Source organism: Anabrus simplex, chromosome 1 (assembly GCF_040414725.1).
Source record: "Anabrus simplex isolate iqAnaSimp1 chromosome 1, ASM4041472v1, whole genome shotgun sequence".
Lineage (NCBI taxonomy): Eukaryota > Metazoa > Arthropoda > Insecta > Orthoptera > Tettigoniidae > Anabrus > Anabrus simplex.
Window position 1 is genome coordinate 995,180,678 of NC_090265.1, and position 20,749 is coordinate 995,201,426.

At 38.2% G+C, this 20,749-nt stretch overlaps 1 protein-coding gene across 4 annotated transcripts in view; it reads right to left on the minus strand.

The window, feature by feature from the left end:
• SP1173 overlaps nucleotides 1–20,749 on the minus strand; it is a 432,536-nt gene that overhangs the window by 65,103 nt on the left and 346,684 nt on the right. For all 4 annotated transcript variants that reach the window (XM_067136906.2, XM_067136907.2, XM_067136908.2 and 1 more), the window contains one exon: nucleotides 185–349. In XM_067136906.2, the coding sequence (XP_066993007.2) occupies nucleotides 185–349 (165 nt within the window). The remainder of the gene's footprint in view (nucleotides 1–184; nucleotides 350–20,749) is intronic.

Below are 20,749 nucleotides of genomic sequence, written 5' to 3' on the forward strand. Positions count from 1 at the left end.
TATCACCCTTCTTAGGCCACAACCTTTCATTCACTGAAAATGTGCATAACAGAGGATAGTTCACATATATTAAGAGACTGTAGAAACTAAATAAATTTAAAATAAAAGGGTGACCCTGCCCTGGACTTGAACTAAGGAAGTAACAACACCTATTAATCTTAAACTTACCAACTTACAAACTTACCAAGACAAAAATGAAGCAACACGGCCAAACCTTGACCTGTGACTGTGAGGTGCCGTGGAACAAGCTGGCGCACGTACAGTATTACTGTCACCCATGTCATGCTCAGAGTGAAAACTTGTAGAATATCACATCCAAATGACACCCAAGGGTCCTCCACACATTCAACTGAAATAAGGGATAACAGCATGATTAGAATGTAAGTTTTGCTATGGTGGTCATATTTATGCACAGCATACCAGGTGCCTTGCTCCATGGAAGTTGTATTATTGCAAGCTCATACTTTCACTCACTGTGGGTGTCACATTTCTGCAGTAGTTTGCTTCTAGTAGCCTTCCAACATCTCTTGATAGTACTTGGAAATATTTGAACTAATAGGTTTATTTTTATCCACATGTTATCGCTAAGTACAGCTCTGTTTATAATTACTGTAATTCTTTGATATGCGAGGATTAAGTGCTCTGACATGCAAATTTCAAATGCATGTTCAAATGTAAACAACATGGCTTTGTCAAGTCATCAACACTTGTCTGATAATGATGTTACCCAACTGTCATTAGCCGACTCAGAATTGGAAGGTGAATTAAGTTGTGACTTTTGTAAGTTCTCTCAAATGTACTATGCAATTTTTAATACAATTCTTTAGAAGTATATATTTATATTGGACCACCTGTCCAATACAATGTTGATACAATCCACTTGAAACTAAATGGTACACTGGCAGGAAAATATATCCAAACATCATGAAATAAGGAATGTAGAATATGGAAATTTTGGCAATATATTTGTCGAGGTAACATATTTAATTGATTAAAGGTACAATACAATAGGTTAATATCCATGCAAGAAAAGCCATCGCAAATGTGCCATACTATAGGTTAATATCCATGCAAGAAAAGCCATCGCAAATGTGCCATGCTGGTGCATTGATAACCAGTGTAATTGCCTGACTGTTGAATGCAGGCATGCAAACTTGCAAGCATTGTGTCAGCTTGTGGGATGGAGTTCCATGCCTGTTTCACTTGGTCAGTCAATACAGGGACAGTTAATGCCTTTTGTGGATGACGCTGAAGTTGTGGTCCAATGATATCCCATACGTGCTCAACTGGGGGCAGATCGGGGGATTGAGCAGGCCAAGGTAACATGTTGACACTCTGTAGAGCATGTTGCGTTACAACAATGGCATTATCCTGTTGGAAAACATCCCCGGGAATGCTCTTCATGAATGGCAGCACAACAGGTTGAATCACCAGATGGACGTACACATCTGCAGTCAGAGCACATGGGATAAGCACAAGAGTGCTCTGCTGTCATGGGAAATTGCTTCCTAGACCAGAACTCCCAGTGTAGGTCCAGTGTGTCAATGCCGCAGACAGGTGGAATGCAGGCGCTCACCTGGCCTCCTTCTAACTAACACACGGCCATCACTGGCACCAAGGTGGAGCGGCCTTCATCAGAAAACATAACAGACCTCCACTCCATCCTCCAATGAGCTCTTGCTTGACACCACTGAAGTCACAGATTGCGATGGTTTGGGGTAAATGAATGCACCCCACAGGGTGTCTGCCTTGGAGCTGTCCTTCAAGTAACCGATTTCAAACAGTTCGTTGCGTCACTGTGGTGCCAACTGTCACTCAAATTGTTGCTGCATACATAGTCCGCTGCGCCACAGCCACAGTGGTCCTCCTTCTTGGTAGTGCCATGGGGATGTCTGAACCCTGATCTTCTTGTGAGTGTACCTTCTCGTGACCACTGCTACCAGCACACATGCACAGTTGAAGACATTCCTACCAAGTCGATCTGCAATAGCGCAGAAGGAAATCCACCTTCATGTAGCCCTATTATACGGCCTTGTTCAACCGCAGTGAACTGTTGATACTGGCCTCTTCATCGTTGTAAAGGTATTCTTGACCCACTCACAGTCACTCCGTCCAATCTCACTGGTAACTAATGCTCTCGCACACTACAGTATTTAAAGCAATGTCATGGGGCTGCTACTAGCGCCATGCTAATTCAATTTTCAGGAAATTTGAATCAACGTCATCTTTAAGTTGTATAAACATGCCTACCAATGTTCATTAATCTAGCACAATGCATTCTTGGTGTTTGGATATTTTTTCTGCCAATGTTTGTACACTTACAAAGCTAGTAAAAGTAGGACGTCATCTTTAGCTAGTATATGTGAAATAAAGACATCTTAAAATTTTTGAAGTGAACAAAGAAACATGATAGATGGAAAAGTTTAGTGTTGATATATTAAATTTTTTTTTTTAAACATCATGCATTGTTTTTCATGACTTACTTGACTTACTCTCATTCCCACTGGAACATAGGGCATCTGTGAAACGTCTCCATTGTGGTCATCGACTTGCCAATGCTTTAACTTCCTTCCAAGTCTTCCCTGCTTCAAGAGCTTCCTCCTCCACAGTCCTCTTCCAGGTCTTCTAGGACGACCTCTCCTCCGTGCCCCTTGCGGATTCCATTCCAATGATGTGTGTTCTATAGATCCCGCTGGCTTTCTCAAAGTATGACCTATCCATTTCCATTTCCTCCTCTTGATTTCCACTGTGACTGGAACTTGGTTTGTTGTTCTCCATAGTTCGTCATTGGACATAATTCCAGGCCATCTGATGTTTATGATGCGTCGTTAGCAACAGTTTATAAATGCCTGCAAGAGATTAGTGATAGTTCGTGTAACCTTCCAAGTTTCACAAGCATATAGAAGGACTGATTTAACATTTGTATTGGAAATTTTTATTTTCTTTTTCCTTGAAATGTTGTTATTCTTCCATATTGTATACAGCTGCATGAAGGCTCTATTTGCTTTCCTTATTCTGGCTCTCACATCCTTCCTCTTCCCCACTTCCTTCTCTTGTCACTACCCTTCTCAAGTAGGTAAATGTGTAACCTCTTCAATCTCTTCTCCTGCCACAAACAATCTTTCATCAATTTTAGCATTTACTCATTTCCTTGGTCTTAACAACAGTTATATTGAGTCCTGCAGCCTCTGCTTCATCCCGTAATCCTTCTAGCTTGTGTTTTATATCACTAATTCTTGAAGACGAAAGACAAATATCATTTTCAAATTCTAAATCTTCCAGTCTTTCCCCCATTCCCCATTGTATTCCTCTTTTCCTTCCACCCAATGTTTTTCTCATAACATTATCGAGCACCACTAAAAAGATTGTTGGTGAAAGAACTCATCCCTGGTGAACTCCACTTGTGACATTCACATAATCTGAGAATTTTCCCTCATGTACTGCTTTGCATCTATACCCTTCATACATTGCCTTCATGAGATTCACGTTACTCCATATTTCACTTCCGCATTATGGTCCTATTTACTGAATCAAATGCTCTTTCAAAGTCTCTGGATGTCAAATACAGTGTGGCCTGCCATTCATTACTTTGCTTTAGAATTATTCTTAGCATATTTATTAGATCAACACAGCTGCGTTGTCTATGGAAACCAGCTTGTTCTTTTCGAAGATGCTGCTCAATTGAGTCCTTTACACTGTTTAGAATTATTCTAGAGAGAAGTTTACTTGGTATGCTCAGTAGTGTTATTCCTCTCCAATTCTTACACACTGTGGTGTCACTTTTTTTTTTTTTTTGGGAGTTTCTTTCCAATCAGCTGGAATTTTCTCTTCTTTCCATATTTTCCCCAGTAATGGTAGCAGCAAATTAATGGTGGCCTCTTCATCCAATTTTAGTATTTCTGGATCTATATTATCTATACCTGTTGCTTTACCATTCTTTAATTGTTTCAATGCTAACTAACTTCATGCCTTGTTGGGGGATCTAGCTCTTTTCTTGAGTCTTCACTATCTAAGCCTTCATTTACTTCTTGCATTTCCTGCTCATTTCCATCATCTTTGTTTAAAATTTCTGAAAAAATACTCTTGCCATCTTCTCAATTGTTGTTCTTGTGATAACATATTTCCTTGCTTATCCCTCACTGGTTTTCTCTTCCTATAACCTCCTCTTGACAACTTCCTTGTAATAGTATAGAGTTGTTTCATATCACCCTTCTTCTCAGCTTCCTCTGCAATTTGGGCCTGCTGGTCAATCCATCTTCTTTTATCGCTTCTCAAACTCCTTTTAATCATTTTGTCAATTTCCGAATATTTCCTTTGGGCTTCTGCTGTCTTGTTCTGCTTTGATTTACTATAGCTTTTGCCTCTTTTAGTTTTTAATTAAGTCCCATGTTTCTTCAGACATCAAGTCTTTCTGTTGATAGCTCCTATAACCAATTACTTTTTTACACGTTTGTATAAAGTGTTCTTAACATTTTCTCAAGTTCTTTCTATACTCAACTCTTCCTCTTTTTCGAGGAAACTGATTTTTCATCTCCAGACTAAATTCTTTCCTCCTCTTTTCACTGTTTAACCTTTGTATGTTGAACCTATTTTTTCTAGATGCAAACTTCTTCGACGCAGCCTTTATTTTCAATTTAAACAGCTACTAATTTCTATTTTGTGATCTGACGATACCCATGTAACCTTATGACACCTTTTGTGAGGAAAGATTGTCCCTCCAATCACAATTTCCTGAATGGCACACAAATTTACAAATCTCTCTCCATTATCATTCATTTCATCCAATCCATGTTTCTCTATCACATGCTCTAGTCCCTCATTATTTGATCCAATCTTCGCATTCATATCACCCATATTAATAGTAATATTTCTTTTATTTATATTCTTCATAGTTTCATTTAACTGATGATAAAATTGATCCTTCATGTCAGCATCAGATACTTCTGTTGGTGCATAACAAACTACTATTGTTACATTTCGAATTTTACCTTGAAATCTAGCTGCCATCATTCTGTCTGAGATGGTACTCCATTCAATTGAACTGTTCTTGGATGTCCTATTTAGCACATTCCCACTCCATTTCTCCATTCAGCATTCTCGCCAGACTGTCCAGAAGAAATAAATGTATTCCTATTTTGTGTCATGATCTCTCCAAAATTGCACCAAGCCATAATTTTGCATCTCTTTCTCAACCTGCTTTAGTTCCATCCGTCTGTCCGTTCGTGCGAGTTATTAGCCCACAGCACCCGAGCTTAGTGGTGGGGCTGCCACCTGAGCCTCCAAGCCTGCCGTTTTCTGTAGGGGTTGTCTCCCTTAGCCTTTGAAGATCCCTCTTCGCCACAAGGCAGTAGTTTCCCCCATTTCTTCAGCCCCAAGGGAAAAGGGTTGCCTCATCTGCCAGATTTGCCGTTCCAAAGGTCTCCTCTGCCACATCTGCCATTGAGGACTTCACCAGAGCCCCGTTAGCTGTCACTTTTCAGGGTTCCTGAAGGACCTTAACAGCCACTGTATCGGTCTTGGGGCACACACGGTCCCCGCTGTACATCACCCCTACAGGTAATCCCCTACTTCATGCCGTTGCCCTCCTCCCATGACGTGGACGAGAGGTTGGACTTATGGGAGGCTGTTTTTCATAGTCTTGATAAAATTATAAAGTGAGAACAAAGAAGTGGTGATGACCATTGTTGTCTATCTCAGTAGTTACAGTCCAATATTATAAAAAATGCCTGACTGAAGGAGTTGTTATTCGTTGGACTTTTTGTCATACAGAGCATATGGTAAAATGTAGGTGTCAATATGTAACATGAGTATGAAATTTATACACAAATATACTGACCTCTTCTATAAAAGGTGAAATATGATCTAAAGAAGAAACAAGAAGAATGAGAATGATAAAACAACTTAATCTCAATATCCATTATACGTGCCTTTTTATATAGCTACATCTAATTTTTTAACTCAGTATCATATAATTAACCACTCTATTCTATACGCTATGCTATACTACATTTAAGCAGCCAGAAAGTGCATAGAGATAATTTTTGATGTAAAATTTATCATGATAGGTATGTTGTGTGGGCAAATGATTTGTTACCCTGCAATATCGATCACAGACTATACATACACTGATTATACTGTAAAAATATCCTGAAAAGGGTTGGCATTAATGAAAACTTAATATAAAATGGTTTGACCTATCAAAATAAAAATTATGTGTTCAATAACTGAAGTAAAAAATATGTGCTCATTAATCAAAATAAAATATCCATGTTCAATATTTAAAATAAAAAGTCTGTGCTCATCAGTGAAGATAAAACATCTGTAGTCATTAATCAAAATAACATTTTTAGAAATCTGTGCCTTTTAAACAAATTTAAACATTTATTCTTATTAAATAAAATGTTAAAAGATAATTTTATTAATTCATTCATTAATGTAAAAAGTTGTACTAATTAAGCAAAATTAGTTCATTAACAGAAAATGTAATTCTGAAGTCACTGGCCATTCTGATTACCATGATCAACTCGGAACACTAATCAGTGTGAAATGTGTAAAAGGGACTGGATTTCACAGCATTTCTTTGGTGGAACCATAGACAATAAACTTAATCCTCAGAACGAGCAAAAGTACGTGATCACTCAGCAAATTTGGAGAGCCTTTGAAACAGGTGATGGCTGCTCTATTCTTTGTTCAGTTTTTAATGCGCTTTGTATCTTTGTTGACACTATAGGTTAATAAATAAAATTACAATCTTATTTTTGTTCATGAAAACATATTATTTTCATCTATATATATAAAAGAACTTGTCCTGACTGACTGACTGACTGACTGACTGACTGACTGACTGACTGACTGACTGACTGACTGACTGACTGACCATTCATCATCGCCGAGCAAAAACTACTGGGCATAATGAAATGAAATTTTGGGATACATTCATATTAAGATATAGGTGCTCGCTAAGAGAGGATTTTTGGATATTCAGATCGCTAAGGGGGTGAAAAGGGGGTGAAATTTTAAAATGATTGTATCTATATCTCAAAACTTAAATAGTTTACAGATGTAAAAATTAGTGTTTACAATCGTCTTTAAAAATAAGGGAAACACGTATTTTATTTTGTTTTCAGAAAATCCCAATAGGAAGGGTGAAAAGGGTGATAAAGGGGTTGAATGCCTTTAATCAGGATACCGGTACTTATATCTCAGAAACTGAACATATTACAGACCTGAAAATTTGTATTTTTGATCTCTTCTAAAAATAAAGAAACATGTATTTTTTTATTTTTGATAAATCCAATTAATGGGAGGGTGAAAAGGGGGGTGAATTTTTAATATGAATGTATTTATATCTCAAAACTTTGAAAGTTTACAGGTGTAAAAATTGGTATTTAGAATCCTCATTAAAAAGAAATACGTAATTTTTTTGTTTTCGGAAAATCCCATTAGGAGGGGTGAAAACGGGGGGAAAACGGGTTGAATGCCTTTCAAGAGGATACTTATATCTCAGAAACTTTAGATATTACAGACCTGAAAATTGGTGTTTGGGATCTCCTTTAAAAATAAAGAAACACACGTATTTTTTTGTTTTTGAAAAATCCAATTAATGGGGGTGAAAAGGGGGTGAATTTTTAAAATGAGTGTATATACTGTATCTCTCAAAACTTTTAAAGATTATAGATGTAAAAATTGCTATTTAGAATCTCCCTCAGAAATAAAGATACACGTACTTTTTTGTTTTCGGAAAATCCTTATACTGTAATAAGGGTGGAAAAGGGTGAAAAATGGGTTGAATGCCTTTAATAAGGCTACTTCTATTTCAGAACCTGAAGATATTACAGACCTGAAAATTGGTACTTGGGATCTACTTCAAAAATAAAGAAACAGCTATTTTTCGTTTTTGGAAAATCCAAATATGGGGGGGGGGGGGTGAAAAGGGGAGTGAATTTTTAAAATGAGTGTATCTACATCTTAAAACTTGAAAAGTTTACAGATGTAAAAATTTGTACTTAAAACTTCCTTTAAAAATAAAGAAACATGTATTTTTTGTTTTCAGAAAATCCCAATAGGAGGGGTGTAAAAGTGTGAATAATGGGTTGAATGCCGTTAATGAGGATACATATATTTCAGAAACTGAAGATATTACAGAACTGAACATTTGTACATGGGATCTCCTTAAAAAATGAGGTAACATTTTTTTTTTTTTTTTTTTTTTTTTTTTGGAAAATTCAATTACTGGCGGTTAAACAGGAGTGACAAATTGGGGTGAAATTTTGAAAGACTATATATCTATATATACAGAATACCTGAGAAACGTAAAATGTTACAGACGTAAAAAGCGCTATTTGGAATCACCTGTAAATGTAAAGAAACACAGGTGATTTGTTTTTGGAAACTCCACTTAAGGGGAACTAAAAACGGGGTGAAATTTTAAAATGAGAATTTCCACAGTATATCTCAAAAACTTAACATGTTACAGAAGTGAAAAATGGTACTTTTTATCTCTATTAAAAGTCAAGAAACGTGTATTTTTAGTTTTCCGATATACCACTTGGCTGGAGGGGGGGGGGTAAAGTGACTGAAAATGATGTTGAATTATTATAATTAAGCTACTGATATCTCAAAAATGAAGATGTTACAGACGTGAAATTTGATATTTGGATTCTGCGTTAAAGTAAAGAAACACGTATTCTCGAAAAATCCAATGAAGTGGCGGGAGGTGAAAAATTGAAAAATTAATTGACTTAATTGTATGAGAATACTTACGTCTAATAAAAACTAAAGTTGTTACAGACGTGAAAATTGGTATTTGGATCTCCTTTAGAAACAAAGAAAAACGCGTTTTGGGGGGGGGGGATTCATCTTGGGGGGCGGGATTGAAAAGGAGTTGAATTCCTTTCATGAGGTCACACAAATAAAAAACTGAGGAAGTTTTAGAGTCGTGATAATTGGTATTTAGAAGATCCTTTACTATTAAAGAAACAAGGATTTTGCAGGAAAATTCAATTGGGGGGGGGGGGGGGGAAGAGTGTGAAAGGAAGTGAAAAAAGTGAATTATTTTTATGGGGATACCTATATCTGAAAAGTGAAGGTAATAGACGTGAACATTGGTGTTTGGAATCTCCTTTATACATAAAGAAACATGCCTTTCTGTTATTTTTTTTGTGGGGGGGGGGGGGGGTGTAAATTAACTTAACGGTGGTGGGATGTAAAAGGAGATGAGAATAGTTGATTTTACTGCTCATAATGTACTTATAGGGAGCCTCCGTTGCTCAGGTGGCAGTGCGCCTGCCTCTCACAGCTGGGTTATATGATTAAAATCCCGGACACTCCATGAGACATTCGTGCCGAACAAAACGGTGGCGGGACAGGGTTTTCTCCGGATACTCCGGTTTTCCATGTCATCATTCATTCCAGCAACACTGTCCAATATCATTTCATTTGTCATTCATTATCCATTGCCCCAGATGAGTGCGACAGACTTCGGCAGCCGGCACAATTCCTATTGCCGCCGCCAGATGGGGGCTTTATTCATTCCATTCCTGACCCTGTCGAATGACTGGAAACAGGCTGTAGATTTCCGATGTACATATTCTGATCATAAACCCATCCTTTTTTATCTTTCCTGGGTTCGTTTTCAAGAGCCATCTTTTTCTTCGGAGAACGTTCTTAGATTACAGTACATTCTCCCGGCATATAAATACAAATTTAAACACCTTTGAAAGAAACGATAGGAATGAGATTGACCGTCCAATTGTTCACCTCTATAATAAGGTCAACAATGCACGGAATATGTCATTCGTATCACCAGAAATCCCGCACACTTGGCTACGCGCGACAATGGTGCTGGTCACATTGTTAACAATGACAGTGGCAGCATATCTAATTTACCACCAAGTAGCGGTCTTGCATCTTGCTATGGGGTCCAGAACATCTATAATAATAATAATAATAATAATAATAATAATAATAATAATAATAATAATAATAATAATAATAATAATAATAATAATAATAATGTTCTGGACCGTCGTCAAATGTGCAGACCGCGCTGGAAACGGGTCCTGGACGGGTAATGGCTAAGAATGCAGTCCAGTCGCGGGTTCAGTACCGACAAGGGACCCAAGAGGACACCACGCCGGTTCTCCTCAAGGATTTGATCCATATTAAAATACTTATAGGAAAAGATGGCAAAGATTTAGGGACCCAACTGACCGTGTGGAATACCTGGACCTAGCCCGGGAAGTACGAAATCGATTGCTGGAAAGAAAGATTGAAAAATGGGAGGAAACTTGCCGTAATCTATTAGAAAACGAGTCAGATCGCGAATTTTGGCGGATTCTCTCAGATAACCAGTCAGATCGCAAATTTTGGCGGATTATATATAAAACAATAAGTATTCAATTATAAATTTCAGTATAATATCATAGCGAAGCACGGGTATCTTGCTAGTTTTTAATAAAAGTGTAATTTATTTTGATTAATATTTGGATGTGAAATTGATGGGTTTAATGTAATGGATCTTTTTATTGTTTAAATGTTTTAATTTTTATTGTTTTAAAGAACAGCAGGATTGAGAGGAGAATGTATGATGATGAAGATGATGGTGGTGATGATGATGATTTTTATCTGTATATTCAAGATTATTTTAATAATTTATCTGTATAAGTCAATAGCTTATTTGGTGATATGGTTTTGTTGGCCACTCATTTATAAGAAACAAAAATATTTCATGTACATGCTTAAGAGACAATCAGTAAGAAAATGTAATAGACAATATTAATACATGATGTGGATGGTGATTTAGTTAAAAAGTGCATATGATTCACGACAACATGCTCGTAACTTACATTAGTTTTGGTTTAACAGTACTTTATCTTTACTTCCTCTGTATTTCTCGCAAGCGAAATGGAACCCATCAATGCTCACATTAAGAGGTATTGGCTTTCCTGCAACCTCCCACACCCTCGCGAAGCCATCAACCTATCCCTGGTAGCTCAATCTATCCTAAACCAGCAGCCAACACCCACCACCATCCACCTATTCCCAACCCCAGCAACTGCCCAAAGATAACAATGAACAGAAAATTACGTTAAACCACTGCAGATGGTGCAAAAATAAGGCAAAGGCTCCATAAATACGGTAATATTACCATTGGCAACTCACAATAGTGACAACAAGGTGATAACATTGCCATCAATTAAAGTACAAATACACAGTGATGAAGTGATAATATTCCAGTGAATGTGGTTATATCTTTTAGATATAAAACAACACACTACACACCCGTCAAAATGTAACAACTATACAAAACACAAGATTAATAATTGTAAAACAACAACTTCAAGAAAGAACTTAAAAGTGAAAAGTGAAGTGAAATTAAATCTCATGAATATTGTTATATTGAATTATGAGAATTTGAATAATGAGCAAAAACTCTGAAAGAAGAAGAAATGAATATAATATCAAAATGTAAATATTGTAAAAAATTGTAAATTATAAGAGATTCAATAAACGGGGGTTAGCAGGGTAAAAGCCAGGCGGGTGCAGGGCGGGACAACCCACACACCAGAATTCATATCAATAAAAATTAAAAATACGTGTGCCATAGCACATTTAAACAAAACCAACAAAATCCATGGCCAAAGAGTCCCGTAGTTGGACTGGTGGCTAGCACCCAAACAGGGAGAATGAAATAACTACAAGCAGCAGCAGTAACTTTGCCGCTAGACTTGATAAACAAAATTTACAGCAAAAATCTTAGCTTTTCACACTAGTGATCTTAACCTCCCACCTACAGTGGAACCTCGATAATTCAAGATTGGTTAATTCAAAATCATGCCTAATTCGAAGCAGCTCTCATTCCCGGGAACATGAGGTATGGTTTTGCATGTTATTTAAATTGTTTAATTCAAAATACGGATAATTCATCATTTGAAGAACAATGTTGGTCCTGTTACCGAAATTCAAACTTTTAATTCATAACTGCCTTTACATTTTGAAAAAAAAAAAAAAATAGTATTTTACAGAGTAATTTAAATTCAAAATTTCTCTGTGTCATGAAAGAACGCGTCTTCCGGAACGTGCAGGGGTAACTTTCTGCACTTTCTCCCACTTCAGCATGTCTACAATGTGCTTCATATCTGCTAGGTTCGAGTGGAATCGTAATTATTTAATTTTTTTTTTTTTTTTAAGGAATGCCACAATATCATGTATCAGGCAGTGTGCGGAGAGGTGCAGTCGGACACTAAAGTCTACATGCACCCTAAAAATAACACTTCAAATCAAAATCAATCAAGAAAATATTACGTATTCACTTTCTGTGTCATAAACAGACATGTTACAAACTGAAATACATATATATACTGCATAATTAATAATAGTTAATTATACTGGCATCTTGAGCCTACAAATGAAATACCGGCCAGGTACAAAAGTCAACATACACTGTGATGTTGATCAGTTTCATGCACGATTTAATATTTTATTTTGCTGCCTTTTGCTTCGATCACAGCTTCCAAACCTCGAGGCATAGATTCCACCAAATCTTTTAATCCGCAGATGTAAAGTTACTCCACTCTTTCACTATGGCCGCTTTCAAATCATCTTTGCTTTTGCTGTTGTATCTTTTTATCCTATGCTTTAGTTCTCCACAAAGATGTTAAATTGGGTTGAGGTGTGGTGACTGGGGAGGCGAATGCAACTGCTTTGGTACATTGTAAAGTAGCCATTCTTTTACGACAATGGCCATATGCTTGGGGTCATTGTCTTACTGAAACACCTACCCTGTTCCTAGTTCCAGTTTCTCCGCAGATTGTTTCAAATTCTCATTTAAGATGGTGAGATTCTTCCATTTATCCATAATGTCCTATAATTTCCTCAATAAATAATTTCCCAACCCCAGCTCCAGACATGTAACCTCACACAAGAATATATAGCTTTATTTTTTCAAGTTCCGATAGGCTATAAATAATAGACGTAATGAGATAACAAGATGATTTTATTACCAAAAGATTTGTACATTCTTACTTATTTTTCTAAATAGTCACCATGAAGGTTGAGGTATCTGTCATAACGAGAGACCGGCCTTCCTATATCCTCTGCAAAGAAGTCTGCTGCCAGTGAGCTCAGGTACGTCCTTGAAGCTCTTCGTTGGTAGAAAAGTGTTGTCCACCAAACCACGCTTTCATTTCTTGAAAGAGGTGATTGTCACTAGGTGCTAGGTCAGGACTGTAAGATGGGTGGTCAAAGACTTCCCACTTGAACTTTAGGAGAAGTTCTTTTGTCACATTGGCACTCGCTCAACATTTTTGGGACCCAACGGGTATACAGTTTTCGGTATCCTAGCTCGGTGGTCACAATTTTGTACAGAGAAGACCGTGAAATGTCTGGAAATTTTGTGGAAAGTTCACTAATCGTAAATCTCCGTGTTTCCCGGATCACTTGGTTAACTCAGTCAACCAAACTTGCAGTAGCGACCAACTTGCGTCTTTGATCACCTTCGTCATGGATGTCTGTTCGACCTTTAGCAAATTTCCTACACCATTTTCTCACAGTACTGTCATTAATACAGTGTTCAACGTACACTTCACTCATCCTGTGATGAATTTCAGCAGCACTGCATCCTTCAGCTTGAAGGAAATGAATCACACTTCGCAACTCACAATTGGCAGAAGCATCGATTGTAGCGGCCATCGTTACTCACCCGTAGCTCAGTGACGACTGAGGGACTGGAGCCAGCACTGGCGGCAGTTGTAGCGAGGAAGCGGTGCAATCGTACAATGTGCAGACCTGCTTCCTGCCACTACGCAATTTACTTTTAGAAACAAATGGAACTTAAAAAAAAAAAAAAAACAGCCCCATGCTTCACGGATAGGAAAAGATTTTTATTCTTCAAACTTGCATTCCTTTTTCGCCACTACTTTTGTTTCCAGCACACTGGAAGATGTCAAACTTATTCTCTTCCATGAAGAGCACTTTATTCTAAAATGTGGAATCTTCACATCGATGCAGAGTTGCACATTCTAGGCGCTTCTGTTCATTTACCTTGCTTATGAACGGTTTCTTCTACTGTCAAACTCATGAGATTGTTCAGAAGACTTCGTACTGTGATGGGATGAACAATATTGCCACTAGTATTTGCGACATCTAGCGCCAACTCTGTAGCTGTAATTCTGGGACTGGCATTCACTTTTCTAATGATCTGTCGGCGCTCCCTGTTAGATAATTTTTGGTGGTCATCCACATCTAGCTTTGTTTTCTACACTTCTTCAATCATTGTGGTTTCTTATTACGGTATGGACATTTGCATGGCTCCTTCTAACAATTTCCCCAATTTTTTGGAGTGAAAAGCCCTTTTTACTGAGCTCAATGATATTTTTCCTCACCTCAACTGGCATTTCAGTTCTTTTTGGATCCATTTTACGCGATCGAATTATGTATTGCAATGCACATCTACTGTATCAACACGCCGCACCACTTTCACTGTGTTCCCTGCAATGTGTCTCCTACAACTGACGACAGACTTGAAGTGTATGTTGACCTCTGTAGTACAGTAAACACACACTGTTGCATCTATCTCGCTTGTGGTGCACGATACTGGCCTGATGACCTTGGTTTATGTTGTTGTGGATGTGGACACGGATATGGAGTTACACGTCCACCTCTGTGCATCCAGGGTTGTACACAACATGCTACAAAATGGGGGTGTATGTAGACTTTATTGTCTCACTGTAGTATCCACAAACACTGGCGATGCGGACAGTTGGCGAAAAAGCGTGGCTTATATAATCAATTCGTATGCACCAAACAATATTGCCAATGCCGATGAAACTGCATTGTTTGTTTGTTTTATTTTTTTAAATGCCGAGGCTAAACGGACTTATGGTTTTAAAGAAGAGAATTGCCAGCTAGGAAATGTACTGTGTTGCTATGCAGTGCACACGGAAAGTTCAAAAAGCCACGATGTTTCAAGGGCATTGGGCAATTTCCGTGCAAGTACAAGGCATCTAAAAATGCAAACAGCACAGTAATCCAAGAGATAAAGCAGTTTCACAGGGGAGCCAGCATAATTTGTCCTCATCTCTGAATCATGTTTTTTTCCTCCTTTCATTGCGTGAGGTTGTGTTTGCCATTGTTTTATCCACGTGCATTATCTGAATAACGTAAATGCACCTTGTTGGATACATTTCTGAAATAGTGTTTTCCATGGCATTTGAAAAGTTTAAACTGAGAATCAAGGTGATTGCATGCATTAATGGCTCTTAGAAGTGCCATGGTGGGAAATTGTACGAGTATAGTCACTGTACTGCTGTTGTAATGTGGACGGAAGCAAGAGACTTTCTCCCCTCATCATAAGAAAGTTCGATAAGCCGCGATGTTTTAAGAGCATCGGGTGTTTTCCGTGCAAGTACAAGGCATCTAAAATGCATACAGTACAATAATCCAGTATAGATTTCCCCTCGTCTTTGAATAATGTTTTCTTTCTTTAGATTTCATTGCGTGAGGTTATGTTTGCCAGTGAGTTATCCAAGTGCATTATTTGAATACTGTAAATGCACCTTCTTGGATACATTTTGGAAATAGTTTTTTTCCATGGCATCTGAGAGGTTTAAACTGTGAATCAAGGTTAATTGCATGCAATAACGGTTCTTAGAATATATTAGAATATATTTCCGAATTACGTGTTGGCGGTTAATTTGAAATCACGTAATTCAAAGTCCGCTTTTTGTGTCCCAACGACTTTGAATTAATGAAGTTTTACTGTAACTTACTGGATGTCAACTTTTTTAACCTTTTATTTATTTTATTTTATATCTACTGGCTCATATTGTCTGCCTGATGTCATAATACTTCTACAATATGTCATATTTTTGTCATTATTAAGCTCTTCTTGCTCCATAACTCTCTAAGTTTTCAATTTGTTGTTTAATTCTAAACTTTTTCTGTTTGATGTTATTTTTTAGAGAAGCTCTCTTCTTTTTTGTGCTATTTTTATACCGATTGTATTATTATCAACAGTGCTCATAATTTTTTATAAAATTCACTAACAGTCACAGCATTTTTCTGGTATGAAAATGGGAAACCATGGAAAACCATATTCAGGGCTGCAGACAGCAAGTACTTTTTTCTTGTAGGACATGATGTGCAGTGAAATGCAATAAATGGTATCCTGCCTGGCTGAGTGGCTCAGACAGTAAAACGCTGGCTCTCTGAGCCCAAGTTAGCAGATTTGGTCCTGACTCAGTCCAGTAGGTATTTGAAGGCATTCAAATACGTCAGCCTTGTTTCAGTAGTTTTACCACCCCATAAAGGAACTCTTGTGGGACACAATTCTGGCATCTCAGCATCCTCAGAAACCGTAAAAAGTATTGATAGGACGAAAAACCAATAACATGATTTACTGTTAAGTGGTATCCTACAGAGCACAGTTCCCTGCCATTTTGAAAACAAATATATACTGAACAACAGTGATAGAAGATACTTGCTGTCCAACACCACACCTACGTTTTGAATTTCCTATCTCCTTATCCCCTCCGCCAATGATATGGAGTAATATGAGGACTCTCAGTCCTTCACCACCACTACTACTGATCGAGTTGGCTACATGATTCGAGACATCAATCAATCACCACTGATCTGCATTTAGGACAGTCACCCAGGTGGCAGATTCTATCTGTTGTTTACCCTTGGAAATTTACTGAACATTTCCCTTAGTAATTATTCCAATCACTCCTCTTCCTAGAACATTATTTAAGAATTATCATACTTCACTCACTCTTCACTTGGTCAGTGTAATTAGTCAAGTCAATTGTGTAGGAGTGTTCTTGTGTTATCTGGTGCTCTTTGATTCGATTTCTTCAGTAACCTGCAATTTCACTGTTGCAGGAATAGGAGCTCACAAAACAGTGCTTTTTGAATTTTAGAAGTTATCATTTCAAGCAAAAATCAAACTCATGTAACCCCATTCTCATATAAGATTATATTCTTTGATTAAAATTCCCTTAACAGGGTTGCAATTCCTTCTTTTTTATCTTTTATTTAATAGCCAGGGTCATTTTCAATTATTGCTTTTTATCTTTATTTTTCTCTATTATGGCAGGTATGTTCAAGTTGCAATAGTGTTTAAAAACTCTCATCTTCCTCCTTTGCGGAACCATGTTACCATACCCTTTAAATATTTCAACACCCCGACTCATCCACCGTCTCTTCCTCATGTGATCACATCTAATTCTCAATGTTACATGGCGGAATAATAAAGTGAGTGACTCGGCCCAGTACTTGGTAGGTGTAATTTCGGCTTAATTATTGCAATGACAGGATGTTAACATTTAGATCCATAGGTATGTGGTAGCTGTCCTTTCGTGGATACTGTTTTCTTGAAAAATGCTTGATCGAGGTTTTAGCATTGATGAGACTGAAATTTCTGGACGGCTGATCTGGAAAGTTGTTTCTTCAAGGAACGGATAATGTAGAATTTTTTACAACATGATTTAATTAGGATGTTCGTGGGACCATATAATTTGAATGAATAATCCAGGAAAACGTAGTTTCCGGGAACAAATAATTGAGGTTCCACTGTATCATATGAAACAGTCTCTACCATTCAGCCTTGCCTTCTAAGGTAAACAGATATGTTCAACTCACAAGCCCGTGCCTCAATGACAACATGAGAAAGGTCTTTACCATTAGTGGTTGGGTAGGTAAGGGTTATTCTGCTCAAAGGCAGGTCCGAACCTCCGCAGAGATGTTCCTGAGCCGGAGTTTCATTCATTCATTCATTTATTTAGCTTCCATAGACTGTACAATTACATATTTTGAAATATGCCAACAGTATAGGAGTTGTCATGCGGTACGGTGGCCAGTTCCTTTCCGCTCCTCCATTCCCTTACTCCCCACCAACAGCGCGTGGCAACGCATCCAACTCCTGACCACGCCCAATGTTGCTTAACTTCGGAGATCTCACGGGATCCGGTGTTTCAACATGGCTACGGCCGTTGGCCATTAGTGGTTACCACACCCAATTGGTTGACCGCCAGATCTCCAGGGTCATGAACTCTGTCCTGAAACTCTCTCAGCAACCTAATTTCATACCCTCTGGGGTATAACCCCATATCATCCTGGTCTACACAAAATCAATTGCAACAAACATTTGAACTTCTCTCATTCTCTTTTTAAACCCACGATTTTAGTCCAAAAAGCCTCACAGTCACATTCAAGCACCCACCTAACCTCAAAAATATTCTCACTTGTTATGAGCCACACTAACCTCCACCCCTTTCTGACTATTTCCCCTGTGAGCACTGCCATTTATATATACCAAACACCACTTACACCAGCAGCATCACCAATAAATTTTGCCCCATACAAGGTCATCATGATTGCACTTCATCCATAGTCATGTACCAGCTTCAATGCAGACTCTGTCCAGCTTTTTGCAATGGATTAACTATCACCACTCTAGCCAAACAAGTATGTGGGTTGACCAATGTATGTATATGTCTCAAATATATAAAATCACATTGTTATTGAACCCCTGAAAAAAAAAAAGCCACTTCCCCCTCTTCCATCTTCGAATATTTCACATCCACTTACCCACCCTCCTCTTTCCATACAACCCCCAACACGCCCACAACTCTCGGCCAGAGCGAGGGCGCAACCCTCTGGGTGGCCCACCTCACCCCCTCAGGGTGGGGAATGAAAACGAGTATTAAAAAAAGAAAGTATGTGGCCACCGCAGTACCTGCAGAAATCCTGACATCAATTTACCTGTCCACATTCACACCCAGCACCATCAAACCATGTGTGATAAGTGTTTCAAAGTTGAAGTTCTTAAATATTTTCCCCCAACTGCCCACCCTCTTGCCCTTAGAGATTCCAAAGTTAGACATCAACTGGTGCTCAGGTCTAGGGAAGCACCTGGCCTTAACATTAGATAACCACTCCTTTGTTCCATTCTCTTGTCTGTCTGTCCCCACTCCCTTTACCTCACAAAAAGTTGTCAACAGTGGATCACTACCATTATTATTCTATCCTCCACTGAGAAACGCTGCAGCTGATAATACTGGACCCATGTCTTTCTTTTGTGAGTACTGTACCCACATATTCTTACATGGTAAATTGCTAATCTGTTTCCTAGATGTATATACATATATTTATCTCCTGCTAGCTTTTTTACCTGAGCATTTAAAAAACAATTGAAAGTAAATACTTAAAATAATACAGAATATGTATTTGATCTCGGATATCATCGCCATAAAACCTTCTGTGTCGGTGAGACGTAAAGCAACTTGTAGAAAAGTAATCTTGGATAAATGTAATAACAGGAATGTAGTTCATAATGCATTAATATAATAATAACAACCTGTATAACCTCATATACTGTATAGGTTTCACAGCATGGAGAACTTCTACTGGTATACCAGGTTTATATTTGTAGTTGTCGAGCTGATAATTGCCTTTGGTCCGCTGGTATGAACACCAGCTGTCCTTCCCTTGGGGACACCTGTGATATGTTGGCCTCTCTTTAGTGGATGTCAAATTATAAAGTTGCGCATATGGCATTCCTTATCTCTTGTATGTTGCTTGTAGCAGAATGCAGGGCTATGCCAAAGTAGTTTTGTCAACTATCAATCAGGGCTCGAGTCAGTTACCCTTTCCCTCCCAATTTCTTTTCCTGAGCCAGTTTACGGAGGGCTGTGCCTAAATGCTTTTGGTAGTGACCAACATTTTCCAGCTTCTTTATAGTTTTACCATTATATGGAACAGATTCAACTACACACTTGTAGCTTTTAGAGTCCCCATCTCCGTAGAAATCAACATAATCTAACCCTCTGGTTTCCTTTGAACGTGCAAAACATTTTTAGCTCCATATGGCTCCATGTTTTGCTAAATAAGATGCAGATTCTTTATCATCTTGTGAGTGTTTCTTGCAACATATACAGATCTTTGACATAACTTCAACGTCAAGCACTTTACCAGTATTGCTGCCCATGATCAAATGAATCACTCCCACAAACACGAAATAAAGCAAGGTATGCATTTCACCCAATCAAGTAACCAAGGAAATTGCCATTGTCGTTTACCAAAGATAATGAATAAAATACTGACAACACATCACTATTCTAAAACATAATATTACTGTAATAGAAGAGCCATCTGTGAATGACAATTTATACTATAAACCAGTTGCCTGCCATACGGGAACCAGTAAACGAGTACGAACTGTGGCCACACCCTCTCCTTCTCATAAAGTGGCACGCACTGCTCCATTTAAACCCAATTTAAATATATTTCTATTTACCTCCCCCCCCCCATATGAACCATACATTTCCTGAAAGTACAGAGTTAATTTTAAGGCTTGCATATGGCACTAAAAGGGGTACCTGGCTGAGGCGGTAAAGGCGTGCTTGGTTCGCCTGGAAGGACGTGGGTTTGAATCCCCGTCAGGAAGTCGTAAAATTTAAGAAACTAGATTTCCACTTCCGGAGGTGCATATGGCCCTGAGGTTCACTCAGCCTACACCAAAAATGAGTGCCAGGTTAATTTCTGGGGGCAAAGGCGGCCGGGCGTAGAGCTAACCACTCTACCTCATCACGTGCCGGGGTTAACAATGGTGGAAACCTTTACCTTCCACTCCTCTAAGGGCCTTCATGGCCTGTACGGAGGTGACTTTGTTTTGCTTTGCTTTGCTTTATATGGCACTAAAAATTAAAATTGGAAAATTTAGCCCAAAAGTGTTATTTTGAACATA